The sequence below is a fragment of the Ostrinia nubilalis genome, chromosome 6, assembly GCF_963855985.1.
Source record: "Ostrinia nubilalis chromosome 6, ilOstNubi1.1, whole genome shotgun sequence".
In the NCBI taxonomy this organism is placed as follows: domain Eukaryota; kingdom Metazoa; phylum Arthropoda; class Insecta; order Lepidoptera; family Crambidae; genus Ostrinia; species Ostrinia nubilalis.
In genome coordinates this window covers 3,038,501-3,053,560 of record NC_087093.1, presented here as the reverse complement: position 1 = coordinate 3,053,560, position 15,060 = coordinate 3,038,501, and the positions used below count along the sequence as shown (strand labels likewise).

At 35.9% G+C, this 15,060-nt stretch overlaps 1 protein-coding gene across 1 annotated transcript in view; it reads right to left on the bottom strand.

The window, feature by feature from the left end:
• Nucleotides 1–7,953: 7,953 nt before the first annotated feature.
• LOC135072426 (ATP-binding cassette sub-family G member 1-like) overlaps nt 7,954–15,060 on the bottom strand; it is a 31,948-nt gene continuing 24,841 nt past the window's right edge. Inside the window, exons 4-8 of the mRNA XM_063966326.1 lie at nt 14,414–14,988; nt 12,357–12,548; nt 11,259–11,654; nt 9,297–9,397; nt 7,954–8,547 (exon numbers count right to left, since the gene is read on the bottom strand). Of these exons, the coding sequence (XP_063822396.1) occupies nt 8,047–8,547; nt 9,297–9,397; nt 11,259–11,654; nt 12,357–12,548; nt 14,414–14,988 (1,765 nt within the window). The 3' untranslated portion in view covers nt 7,954–8,046. The remainder of the gene's footprint in view (nt 8,548–9,296; nt 9,398–11,258; nt 11,655–12,356; nt 12,549–14,413; nt 14,989–15,060) is intronic.

Below are 15,060 nucleotides of genomic sequence, written 5' to 3'. Positions count from 1 at the left end.
ACTGCTTAGTCCCGTTGAGTCTTTAAATTTTTAGTAGGATACAATTATGTAATGTAGTAACAAACAAGACAAAAAAAATTTATACTTCAGCAACGCGAATTTTTTTATACTTCAGCATATTTAGGACACCCGGCAGCGTGTCCTGCCATGATCAAAGAAAAAAGAACTCATAATTTAGCAGGTAGGTACATTAATTTGACTGTTTCACAACTCTAAATCTATTTAACTTACATTACATGAAATTTATCACATTTATCAAAGCTTCTTAGCTTGTCTATGTCCCAAAAATTATAAAATGAAAAAAGTAGTTGTCAAAAACCTTTTTAAGGCGGATTTTTTTCAATAAGGCGGGCGCGCGTTCGGCTATAATCGAGGTCACAAAATTCGGAATGAACATAGCGAAATCCATTTATTCACCAATTTTCAAAAATTCTGGAAAACTTTCCAACTAAAATTAACAAATAACTGGACTGTTTACTCGTTATTGAGCACAGAGACACAAACTTGGTTATTTTTCCAGAAAATGTATATTTAAGTGCATAAATGTAAAAATGGCTTCATAGTGCACAAAATTGGCAATAGGTGGCATAATAATGGTTAATTTTTTAGCGCCTCGTTTGAAATGTGATTGAACGATGACAACTAACAACAGTTGTCAGAATTAGGTAAAATTTTATTTTAGTTGGAAAAAGACAAAAAGTGGTAAATGTGTTAACGTGCGGGGGCTGCAAAATCATGTTGTGACGTCACGCGCGAATATTGGAAATTTTTGAAAATTTTAAAAAGTCCGTAAACTTCTCGAGGCTCTATCTTCGGTAATACTGGATGGATTGAGGTGAAATAAAAACTAGTGTAATGTGTGTGATCTAAACTTTAAATTAAGTCATAATTTAACTTAATATTACAACTTATGCGTGTTGTCCATTACAAGTAGGTGGTTACAATTACAATTTGAGTGGGACTAACTTACTAAACGCGCGCCGGATGACGTAGCGTGGACAGGCCTCCCACTAGGCGGACCGACGATTTGGTGAAAGTCGCGGGAAGAGCCTGGATGCGGGCAGTGCAGGACCGGTCGTTATGGAAATCTTTGGAGGCCTTTGTCCAGCAGTGGACGTCATTTGGCTGAAACGAACGAACGAACTTACTAAATCTAATTCCATTGTGTGCCTTATACCTAATTTATTTAGTACGTTTACGGTTCACCTGCCGACTAATGGTTGGAGACGTGATGATACACGTCCAGGAAAATACAATATAAGGGATATTCGACCAATTTTGGTATGAAAACATACCTGTATCCAGTCATGTGATTGTATTTTACGCCCGTATTCACAAACATTACTATGAGGTCTCAGAGTGCGCGTGGACTCACAGGGACACGATTCAATTCAATCACAATTTGGAACGAGATATAAGCTCACTGAAAAGGGCTTTACATATAAAGAATTTCAATTTGTTGATGTTGGGATTTAAAAAAATGCGATTTTTATCAAAGTCGCGCCTTCAAAAAATTGCAAATATGTCCATTGGCACTCAATGAAAGTAAACGTGAGCTTACTAAAACATCAAGAAGCTTACTGAAATCTTTTACATAATAAGATTATAAAATTAATCTGAAATAATATTATTACCGAGGAAAATGTCTCCAAACACCACACAACATCAGAATCAATATCACGCTTCACGAAAGCTCTCGCCAAAATACACGCTCATTTGATTGAAACTCGATTATTTCGGCATCGAGAGTTCGCTAGTCGGTATGTGTCTGCGATTCGATTAGCAAACGAGTGTTTGCCCGCCCTCTATAAATATAAGTTTAAATCGGATGAGTCCCCGAGCGAATCAGTCATCCGTTCATTTGCTCTAGAGTTTACAGGTTGAACTAAGTACGAGTACTTACCTAGTTTTGTTTGCATGATGTTGATTAATTAAAATGTTATTTTGAGCTTTTTTTTACTTTGTTACTTTTATCTCAAAAACTTTACAATTAGGAAATGGCGACCAGTACCTATAGCATGAACAACTTTCGTCTTCGAATCGTTTGCGTATTCGATAAAATTCGATACTCAATCTTCGAAATAAACGATAACGTGACAATTTTGATTCTCAAAATAAGTTTCGTGCAACCACATCTCATACTAAGTTCACTTTAAGACACGTTCACAAGGGCGCTGTTGTAGTTTTCTTACTAAATCTTTTGATGGCGATTCGAGTACGTAAACGATTTAAACTCGAAAGTTTTTCGAGCTACCCGTACAGAAGATGGGATGACGAATCAATTACATTTAAGTTAAGGATCAGAGTTTCCTATGACCTCTTTGTCAAAAAAAGCTACGACAGACCGGAAAAGACAAGGGCAGAATCTAGTTATTATGTAAACAACCCTTTTACCGGCTAAATATAATCTTTGTTTTCGTAACCATAGTTTTATTTGCAACAAAACTATTTCCCTTTTCAACCCTCGCAAGATGACCTGAGAGCGAGTGTCTAAACCTTTGATCTTACGTGAACCAATTTCTATTGTTTCGAGACCCACTATTTTATTTTTGGATGTAAGCTTATTAGATTTCGAGGATGAAAGGTTTTATTTTTATTGTATCCCATTTTCAGTTAGGTTCAGACACGGCACATTAAGGTAAACACTTCAGCACCTTACATTAGTTGTGATAAGCACGAATTTGCAATAAAAATGTTTCTTCTGTACATCCAATAAAATAACAATAGAAGCTACTCGTGGCAAGGGGAAACGATGATGGCTGCGTTCTCTAGGATTTTGTTTGCAGGTTTAAAAGCTGGTAAATGGAAAAAACATGTTCCATTAAGTAAATAAACGCTGGGTTTGTCTAGATCTCTTCAGGCAAAGTCTAAGCGTCTGCTTAGGTGAAATCATTGAATACTAAAGAATTACAGTTTATTTTTAAAGTGCAAACGTTGGTTTTTAATCATAAGCAGACAGACCTAAACCTACCCATTGCCTACCTATTGTGAATCATAATGACTAGAAACAAATTGGACATCCTACTATTATTATAAATGCGAAAGTTTGTATGTCTTGATGGATGTTTGTTACTCTTTTACGCAAAAACTACTTAACGGATTTTGATGAAACTTTACAATATTATTTTTTATAACCCAGAATAACATATAGGCTATAATTTATGTGATCTGTGAAAAACAAAATTTAAAAGACGCGGGTAAAAGGGATAAGAGAGATTAGCTACGTACATCTACGTAGCTAATCTCTCTCATCCCTTTACTACGAGTAAATGTAGCAGTAGTGTGACCTATGCAAAGAAGAAAATCTACAATACCTTATCAGTGTCACCCATTCGTTTACCAAACAAAAGTTGATACAGTGTGTGATCTAAGCCTTAGTTTGAAACCTTAAATTACGCCATCTATCATATTACTGAAACACTTAGTTCTTGCTAGAGGTAGGTAGTCAGCTCCAGATTTGAGAACGATGTAGTCTTAGCGCTGTGCAACAGAGGGCTCTGTCCCACAATAATAAAATGTAGAAAGGAAAATATTTGTGTGACGAATATCTACTGGTTGATTTTTAAATTCATATAGGTAAAATAATCTTATGTTTCTAATAAGTTCCACTTTTGCATGCCGTGGCAGCCTGTAATTAAGATAGCACCTAGTCCTAAGACAAAATATGTATGTAAACCCCTTTGCTTGTATTTGTGTCTGTCTTGTTGGATGTATTTTCAAATAAATGAAACCTATTACTCGTAATTTTTTAGATAGCGAAGCAATTTCGACCGATAAAAAAAAAGTGACGATAGAATTCAGAAGCATAGTCTAAACTCGCTGTCAAATCAAAACGAGTAGTTAACGTAAATGCGCCTATTACCGCCAGTTTAAGCTGCCTTCGGATAAACGTTAGAAAATTAGGTATAAGACGTGGTGATAGATAAGACACTTTAATTTATTTATAACAATGATGAAGTAATCTTTGAATTCAAGTAGTAACAATGAGTATTTAATCACACAATAATTAATAAATAGCAATTTAATCTGAAAAAGCAGTTGTTTCTATTACCGACCCATAGACGAGGTGTGTTTCTATTAACGTTTTTTCTGTTTCTATTACCGACCGCTAAGAATATTGCTCTTCAATTGGGTATATTTCAAGAGGCACGGGTTCGATTCCCGCTCAGAGGCTCGGGAACCACTTGATTTTTTCAAATTAAATTTGTTTTGCTTTTAGTTTTAGTTAAATTTGTTTTTTTTTAAGTTAATTTTTTTATTTATTTATTTTTTTATTATTAAAAGAGAAAAGGCACGCTACTCGAAAATAAATAAATAATCAAGCAAAAATAGTAGATTATACTTGATTACGCGGTACCCGGTGTTCCAGTGAGTAGTGGGGGTCATTATTTAAACTATATTTGAGTTTTAATAAAATTTAATTTTAATTTGACTATCATTTTTAATTAGTTTTTGACTTATTGAATTCATTGGGGGAGGCCTATGTTCAGCAGTGGACGTCCTGTGGCTGAAATGATGATGATGATGATGATGACTTATGTTTTTGATTTTAATTGTATGTAATTGTGTATTTTAATTTAAACTATGGACAATTTGACAATGTCTGTATAATTATTTTAAATTATTTTTTATTATTCAAAAGATCTTAAAAAGTTACATAGTAGTTGTGATAACGCACGATTGGTTTGGTGTCATGTCATAAATGTTAGTTATATACAAAATACAGGCTTATAAGTCTTCGCAGGTGGCGTTATAGTTATGAGGCGGTAATAGAATTAAGTATGAATATTACTTTATTCTATTACCGACCGTAAAAAAAACAGTAACCAGCTAAAATATCTACTTTAATGAAGACGTGATCAGTGAAGTATCATTTCTATTAGGCTTTATTTTATATCAATAGGTACTAATTACAATTTAACAGGTTTTTTATAAAATCTATTGTCATACATTATTAGAGATATTCTTTAATGTTCATTGCAGTTTTATGCCAAACCTATGACAATTAACGTATGGCGTTAATTGATTTAATTATGTGAAATATTCTTATGAATCGATTAAGACAACAAAATGGAGGTTAAATGCGTAATTAAACATATAAATACTAAAATAAAAAACTTTATCAAAATTCTAACAACGCCATGGGTCGTTATTAGGAACCAAATTATGAAAAGTGTTTCTATTACCGCCCATATTTAAAATTATATTTAAACCACAAAAATACAGCGAGAGGGCTATATTGAGGGTTTATTAAGGAAACTAAAGTACGAATTAATATTGTTATGCAAAAACATGTTGACATACTCATTTTAAATGTGTTAAAATCGCTAATTAATAACAAGGTGCACCTAAGTAGCTGGGAGCGCGTCAGTATGAAAAGTGCGTCCGTTGCGGGCGCGTCCCATTTAATGTCAAATAACTTCGTTTACTGGTTATTTACGAACACAAACTTTAATCGGTTTGATAGTCAATAAACATATCTAGATATTTTTTAGGTAAAGTGTTTTCTGGAACCTGTTATTATGTCTTTTATGAAAGAAATAAAAATAGGGCGGTAATAGAATACAAATTTTGGGGGGTCGTTAATAGGCGCACTTACGTTATAGTTTAAAGTAGTTTTGCCAATTACCCACATGATCTGGACCCGATTCTAATTTGTATGAAGAATCGGCCGTTACCATATCGGTGTACTTAATGTGCGCACTTTCATACATCTCCATAGTGATTAAAACAGCCCGACCCAACTATCGGCCAACTAAAAATCGGTGGTCTGCGCCTAGGCTAAAATATCAGTGGGCCGATTTTTCTAACTTTATTTTACTGAATAGTTCCTATGTGATATATATGATCCACACTGAACTGTCCCACCAAACTCAATGACAGGGGGGCGCTACCATCGTTCAACTAAATGGTTTCCAACATGGCAAAAATCGGAACCAGCGATCCGGTATTTACGGTGGCGCCCCACTGTCAATGTCATGGATAGGACAGTTCAGTATTTTGGAACTATATTAATAAATGTCAAAGTTTTAATGTCAATCAATTTTACTCTTCAATTAAAAGTTATCGGACGATTGAAAATCAGGATAGTAAATTGTATCACTAATGATAATTGTAAAACAAAAGAAAACAAACCTTTTCTCCTCAGTTCCCGCCGCACGCTTTTCTGGGCCCGGGTAAGAGCAGCAAATACTCTTCACACTCACAAAATATAACTGTCAATACCCTCACATAAATTTTTATGACGTATTAGCACATATTGATGAAAAAGTCGTAAATATTATAGAGTCTGGATTCCACACTCACTGAATTCACTAAATATTGGAAATTGACAAATAAATGAACCGCTATTGCGCACGGGCGCTTTGAAACTACTCGCAGCGCGCGTATAACTTCACAATGCATTGCTCTGTCACTTGCAAGCGCAGCAACTTCAGATTAAAATGTAAAACAACTTATTAATTTGTAAATATTTATATTAGTTTATAAAAATGTTACATTTAATTATTTCTGTTTTTAAATAAAATTTCCTTTTTGTAAAATAGGGCATTTATAGCCTGACCAGGAACATAAAAACCCTGGCATAGAGGCGCGTCAATTGCATTTGATAGTGCAACACTAAGTACGGTCGTACCTGTGTTAAATTAATAGGCTAACTTTATGTATCAGGATTTAGTATTACGGGCTAATTTGATATTTTCATAAATTAACGAAAAAATATTATTATAGGTAACCTGGTTTAAATAAATTAAATGAAACCATCAATCGAGCTAGTAGGATTTATTTTATTATTCATCAATAATCAAATTCAGAACTTGAATATTCAACTGCAATGTTTGCTCATGAAAGCTTCAAACTCGGTACTTATTTCCCAATTCCATAAAATTCAACACTTAGAAAGTGACAAAATTTTTTAAAATAGGTAGTTGAAACAAACTACAGTTAATTTTCATAGTGGACTGTACTATGCGATAAACATGTCAGTCTATTTGACAACCTTTGTCGGAAACATTATTCAATGAAAATATTGTCCGAACCCTTAGTATTTCTTTTCGAAAAATACTTTAACACATTGTGAACCACTTTTCTTTCACGACTATAAAAATATTTTAGCAATTTAATTCACAAAATCAATTGCGCACATTTAAAATAAAGTTTGTTTACACTTTGAAAGCAATAGACTGACATGCAAGGTGACATGTCAATGAAGTTTTCAGTTACTGTTGCCATTAAAAGAAATTAGTACCATTAGTTTTCCGCAACATGGCGAGGGTTTTTATGTTCCTGGTCGGGCTATACTGTATTTATTAGAAAAATCTAAAATTTAATTGAGATAGCGTTGGCAAAGTGCAGCAATTCTTTACTTTGACTGCATCGATTGTATTTGAATGCATTTTTATGGCACTTACCGACTGAATAAACATTTTGAGTGTATTTTAGAGATTAATTATTATTAGCACTAATAGCACATGTAACATACCCTAATACACATTCATTTTAAGTTTCACTGGATCTCGTACGAAATATTTATTGATTTGAAGAAAGCAGGTGAAAATAAAAATAAGAAAATCAAACAACCAGAATATATAAAAATCACAGTCGTTTATTAATAATAAATACTGGTAATTAGGATAGGTATAGAGATTTTACCAAAAATCCTTAGCGTAATGAAAGGTACTTCAAGGATATCTAATTAAAATCTAGAATGTAATGTTCAAGTGTTGAGTAAATACGAGTGGAACCGCCTATGTCTTCGCGTTATAAATTTAAATGAACTAATATCATAATTACTAAATAAGGAACTTAACATTAAGTCATGGGCCCAATCTCCTATAAAACCTTAACAGCTAACCCCTAAAGGTACGTATAAACAATCTAAATCTCATCTGCGTCCTAAAAAGCTAATTATTTCGAAAACTAATTCATAATTCCGGATAGGGACGCTCGATACACACGAGTAAAGCAGAGGCGTGCTATTGAGCAGAATACGCGCGTCCATATCCCAAGAATCCGTGGAAAACCGCTGTAAGCAACTTTGTGCATAATCTACTGCATCATCTTCAACTTGAACCTTAGAACTAGGTATGAGATTACTCTTATAAAGACGAAGAAAGCGGACAGCGCGCCTACATCCACCCAGAAATTCGCCTGATCCATGGTCATTTCTTTCAAGAATTTGTCTGGTTTCCTGAAATGGCAGTAGGCCTCGGAGCACTTGAGTTTTTCTCTTTCGAAGCCGTAGACGGAGAGCATGGCTCCTTCGAAGCCGTATCGTACGTAGCTGAGGTAGGTCAGCCATTGGAGATAGCTGGGGATTGCGTTGAAGTTGACGAAGAATCCTGAGAAGAGAACGACTGGGATGGTGGTGACGGGGCCGAGGTAGACGCCTGTTTCGATCTTCATGGCGGCTCCGATGAGGAGGCCGAGGGACTGCGCCACTAGAGCCGTGAGGATGTTGATGGTGACGAACATCAACACCCGCTCCGTCTGCATAGGCTGCCCTGTCATGAAGTATACTATCATCACGTATACGCCGCTGAATACTATCTGTAATAGAAAATTTCATTGTGAGAATAAATCGCACATCACAAAAGTGAACCTTTCTTCCTTCGTCAGGGTCTCATAATAGACCAAGAAGAGAAACTCTTGTTATATTACAAAACTAGCGGCCGGCCGCGACTTCGTACGCCTGGATGCCGTTTTACCCCCTTAGGGGTGGAGTCTTGTAAAATCCTTTCTAAGCGGATGCCTACGTCATAACATCTACCTGCATGATAAATTTCAGCCTGATCCGTCCAGTGGTTTGGGCTGTGCGTTGATAGATCACTATGTCAGTCAGTCAGTCAACTTTGAGATATATTTATTTAGATATGGAAAAAAGAGCTGCTGTTATTTACGAAGATATTCATCGAACGTACCTATTCGAATTCTCGAAATTCATTAAGGCAAAATGGTTTGGAAGAAATTCTTCAAATTCTGGTAAAATGCTTAGACTATGGATAATGGATAGAGAGACTCAAAAGCTGCATCAATTATTTTCTATTTGATGAAATATTTTTAATTCACGGATTAACTGATCAGCTGTTGAAATCTTTTCCTTGAAACCTTGCTTACCCTTTTCTACCTGAAAGACTTGTGTGAAAATTGGTTGAAAATCAAAAAGCTCAATACGTATTTCATTGCCTAAGGAGGAGTTAAACCTAAGACCATTCTTGCTGAGCAGTTGCTCCACTAACTACTGATCTATGGATTTTCCAATGATTCCTAGACTAACACAAATAAAATATATTATTTACCTGAAATGGTAAGTCGGCCATAGTCTTCGCGAAGTAGAACGCCTTCAACGAGTACCAATAATTCAAATGCTCTCGCACAAACACGCTCATTTCAGTAGGGACTGGAACAAACAAAATCACATGTTATTACATTCAGCATAATAAGTATTTATCTTACTTATAAAACGATTTAAGTACTTAATTGTTAGAGCGATCTTTTACATTCCGAAATTCTAGACTATCTATCGACTCCAGTTAAACTTTTTCATCATCATCATCATCATCATTTCAGCAGACGGCTACCATAAGTGCATCCAGTGGCTTCCTGAAACCTTTTTAAGGTCATATTTTCCTTGTCAGCTTTTATTAAGGTCTACGGTCTAAGTACTGACTTTGGATTTCGCCCTTCACTTGTTAAGGAAGTTGATAGCATTTTAAGCTGTTATGTAACTTACAGAACAATAGCGTAATATAAATACTGTAATTATGAAATCGCGTGTTAAAATGGTGGTGTTATCTACTCGTGCCACATTACAAAAGAACGAAGCGAACATTCGCTGTACAGTGAAATTGCCTTTGATATTCTGTACGTATTTTTAATTATTATCACCACCAAAATGTATACCTAAGCATGAGACATAATTTCCATATCCAATGCCTACACTAAACTTCAAAGTTACAAAAACAGCAATTATAAAAATATATTCAATTTGTTTATGGTCTAAGACTTCATGTCTATTGTAAGAAATTTTTTGTATACCAGCATGGAACAACAAAGAATTTGAATTTGAACCCATACCATCGCATTTTCTCAAAAGAGTTTCCTTACCAGTATTTTATATTATTTTTTTTTCTTGTGGCGGAGTTTGGGCTGACACTGTGTAGGTTTGTTGTCGACACGAAAAGAAGAAGTATTTTATTACCATAGGTTCTATTACAACATTATGTTATGTAACGTACTTCCCATAATTTTCTCGGAAGAGCTTCCTTACTGCGAGTATTATTATTATCCTAATGATAATATCCATGACCGTCTACCTTGACAATGTCTCCTATACATCATACTTATACACCCACTACACGTACTTCGCAAGGTCAAGTCTATGTGGCTATAATATTTGTAGGTCACGCAAGGAAGCCTACTGGGCACGAGGAAAGAGACATATAAACTACTAGCAGTGCCCGCGACTTCGTACGGGTGAAAATCATTTTTGCTCTGCACCTATTACTTGTAGCGTGATGGTATATAACCTATAGCCTTCTTCGATAAATGGGCTATCTAACACTGAAAGAATTTTTCAAATCGGACCGGCAGTTCCTGAGATTACCGCGTTCAAGTAAACAAACAAACAAACTCTTTAGCTTTATAATATTAGTTTTAGTACTAGTATAGATAGTAATGATGTTGAATTTATTATGGCCACCAGCCGGGTTAGGATGTGCGCCGTGATAAAATCTTATGTCGATGATTTTAGACGTCAAAATGGGCTTATCGCGTTAAATCGATAAAATGGCGCGATAAACTGGGACTGGACTGGTAGTTCATTAAAGACCACAATTATATCATGTATTGTGGAATCCCACCGCAGAAGCACTAATTTAATGAATGATCAAGAAAATTTTGTAGTTGTTTTGATTTAACCTCTCGTTTTCTCGTAGCGTACCGATGCGATGTGCGCTCTAAATAAAATACAAGGTTTAGACATTTTTACAAAATTATGAACATTTTAATTACAATGTTTTCTGATACATACTACATGAATAGTAATATGATTATCCATCAGTGGCTTATTTGGTAATATGCATTTACCTATCGTCTCTAAGTCTCTATAATCTACGCTAACCGCAGGGTTTGGTTGGGAGATATTTTGACCATTGACCGCCGCAAGCATTATGATTATTCAGTACGCACAATAGTATGTTAATAGCAGCCTTTCAATAGCATATACTATAGAATACAAATCTAAACTACAAAATACTCACATGTAAGAATAGTAGGCATCATAGCAGTGAACATAGTGAACATAACAGTGAAGAAGATACAGCCAGCGTTGCTCATAACTTTCGCCGCGTCGGTACCAATATCGTAGTATAGAAACCCGATGAGAAGACCGACCACTGTATGCGAACATAGCCTCAAATGCGTCAGCATCTGGTCTCTGAGTATACTCCGGAAAGTCCTCTTCAATAAGATCCAGAATTGCTTCCACCCTGACGTAGGGAATCCAGTCTTCACTGGTTTCTTCGAGAAACTTTCGCTCGAGTCTAGGAGTGAAGTCGTGCAAGTAACTGGTGCAAGATTGGTGGCGTTTGGTAAGTTCTGCTTTTCTGGATTCAGAGCCGGTTCGGACATGTCTATCACAGTACAGGTTGGCTTATCTGGAATGTGCAATGTTATTGGTTAATTACGCTGGTTTGATTATGCAATACATTGCCACAAACATGATGACAGAGATAATGTGTTTTTTGCCCAAAATATAAATAAAGAAAGATAATTATTATGTGGCGCATAGTTTATAAACATAAGAGTTCAATCAATACCTAACAAGAGTTTGAATAATAAATAAAAGTGTCGATTTATGTAGCCATAAGGGAAGAAGCTTCCTCCACCACCACATTTTTTGTAGGAAATACCTAAATAAGAATTTAAGATTCGGTAGCCAGTTCCTCTGTGGTTGAGGATTCCAGGTGAAGCTCAATTCTACCTTCTGTCTGATCATTATTCTCCATCATAGACGATTCAAGCCAGAGTTTCTCTTTTAGCTTTTCACATTTTAAAACTAGTCTAATAAGTTCACTTTTAAAACAATTTTGAATATTTCTCATTAAAAACCACATTGAAATTCCTGTCTAAGTTAGCACTTAGTAGGTATCACTGTATAATTACTCAAGAAATAAATAAATAAAAACTCATCATCATCATCATTTCAGCCAAAGTACGTCTACCGCTGAACATAGGCCTCCCTCAATGATTTCCATAACGACCATTTGGGAGCGGTCTGCATCCAGCGCCTTCCTGCTACCTTTATGAGGTCGTCAGTCCACCTTGACGTCCTACGCTGCGTTTACTACTTAGCTCACCTATCACAATTTCCAGTGCCTCTGCCTTCTGCGTGTTGTTCTTGCTGCTCAGGTTGTTGTAGTTCAAGTTCTGCGGGACCGATGATGACGAAGATGATGATGATGACTGCCCTCGCCCACAGTTGCCTTTGTTCACCGCCATCACCAGTTTGTGCACCCAGTCGCCGTGTTCGCCCGTCGCCACTTCCATCACTGGAATTAGGTGAATTGATGTTAATTATCATCATCAGCATCCTACTAATAAATGTGAAAGTTTGAAGATGGATGTCTGTTTACGTTATCACGCAAAAACTGCGTATTCATTATTATGGATCAGAAAAGGATTACTAATGTTTGGCCAAAAAACGTTTCCCAAATTATCACATCGCAAACAACGTTTCGCAAATTTTCATTTGGCAAATTCTCACTTGGCAAAACAACTTATTGCAAACTTTTAATTCGCAAATGTCGTTTTTGGCATATTATTGTTTGGCAAAGTATGTTTTGCCAAATGTTTCATTTGGCAAAAATATTTCACGATAAACTGTTTACAAAACAATTTGATTGGTGCATTGAATGGAATAAAACATAGTTTGTGGTTATTATTTTGTTTAGTGGGATTAATTTTCATATTTCATTATTTTCCAAATGATTAATTAACAATAGAGGTGATTCTAGCGCTCGGCGGCCGCTGCCGCGGCACGCTTCGCTCGCCTTCGCGCGTTAAGGGTCACTGTTCTAACCTAACCTAACCTACTATTTTCTGGAATACCTACTTTCTGCAATCATACTATTTTCTGCAATCTCTTTGTTTTACACAAAATTCTTGTGAAACCACGATCATGTGCCATTTGCTTTGATTTGTGGGTAACGGTGGGTAAGTATGTGAAGTGTCAATTTGACCAAACAAATTATTTGGGATATAATATTTGGCGAAATTAAACATTTGCTATATAAACATTTGCCAAGTAAAATATTGCCAAATGATAATTTGACCAAATTAATTAGTTGCCAAAAGTACAGTTGCTAAAAGTTCATTTGGGAAATGAAACTTTGGCGATAAGTTGTTTGCGAAGTGAAATTTGGCGAAAAGTAATTTGGCCAAACGGAAGGATACCATCAGAAAAGCATTTGTAACGATATTTTGCCCTTTCTGTAACAAGCTGAATTTTAGGCGGGCAAAGCCGCAGGTAAAAGCTATTGTTTAATATAATCCAAAAAGGGCTCAATTACCAGCGGTGTGGAATATGTATTACTATGTATAAAAGTAACGTAAGTAGTCCCGGATTCGATTGCGGATACTAGGGCAGTTGAAAAAATATTGACTGAATGTGGATGTCTATTTTTCTTACCTAACAAGTGAAGTTTGTCTTAGTTATTTCAACCAAAAGATTCTTTGAAGACATTTAGAATCTTTAATACAGATACTCGTATATGGACTAACTGAACATCTAAATTGATATAATTGAAAACATAACGACTAATTTTAAACCGTCTCAAAGTAATGTTGAAACTAAGCGGAAACCAGAGATAAAAACCAAACGCAATTGTCAATTTCAAAGGTCAATGTGAATCATGCGGCATGACTTGAACTGATCGTGTTTTGTTAAATACGAAGAAATATCACACGTTACACTTTTGCATAAAATATTTCGTAGAAATGTTCCCTCGAAAACTTTGTGTGATTGTATTTTTGTTGCAAAATCGTACGTATCGCAACTACATAGAACAGTATAGTTTGAAGTATCATCGTTTCGTATTATAAATGCTATTTCAACTACCGCGTAAATAAATCAACGACTTTATGGTAGATTGCTTGCTTTCGTGTAACTTTCATTTTCTCTACAATATGAGATTTTATTATGATAATATCCACTGTCACTTTCCGTTCAATTTAAATTCTAATTTCTAAGCTTGAACGTAATGTCTATGAATTAAAAATGTTTAATATTGTTGGCCATAAATACAATATTGCACGCAGCTGGGTTAACAAATCTAAATTTATTCAATTCCAAACTGTAAGTTGATGTTAGCAACAGCGGCGTTAAAAATATACGTTTTCTGGAAATAGAACTCACCGTAATCCGCCGGGTTGTGGTAACTAGGACAGTGCAGGCCCATAGACGAGAGGAACGGGACCAGCCCGCTGACTTTCCCTTGGTATATACATTGCCCTTCAGCCAGGGTGTACAAAAAGTCGAACATCTCGAAGAGCCTAGCGGACGGTTGATGGATGGTGCAGATGATGGTTCTCCCGCCACGCGCCAGCGACTTCAACAGCGATATGCACTGGAAACATGACGAGCTGTCCAGCCCAGACGTGGGCTCGTCGAAAAACATCACAGGCGGATTATTAACTAACTCTAAAGCTATTGACAACCGTTTCTTCTGGCCGCCAGATAGGTTGATCGTTCTAGTGTCGCTCGCCTCAGCGAGGCCTAACATTTCTAAAATCTCATCGATCACAATCTTTTTGGCAGTGACGGTCATGTCTTTCCCCAATTTCAAGTTAGCTGATACGTTCATTGCTTCTTTGACAGTCAGATGTGGTAGGAGGCAGTCGTCTTGCATGATATAGCATGATAGCTTTCTAAACCGCCGTAGGTTCCTTTCTTTGCCGTTTATAAGTATTGATCCGCTGACGTTTGAAGTTCTGAAACGAAAGATTATTGTTAAGCACACATAGTTAATTGGAGCGAATATGGCGTTGGCACACGCCCAAATG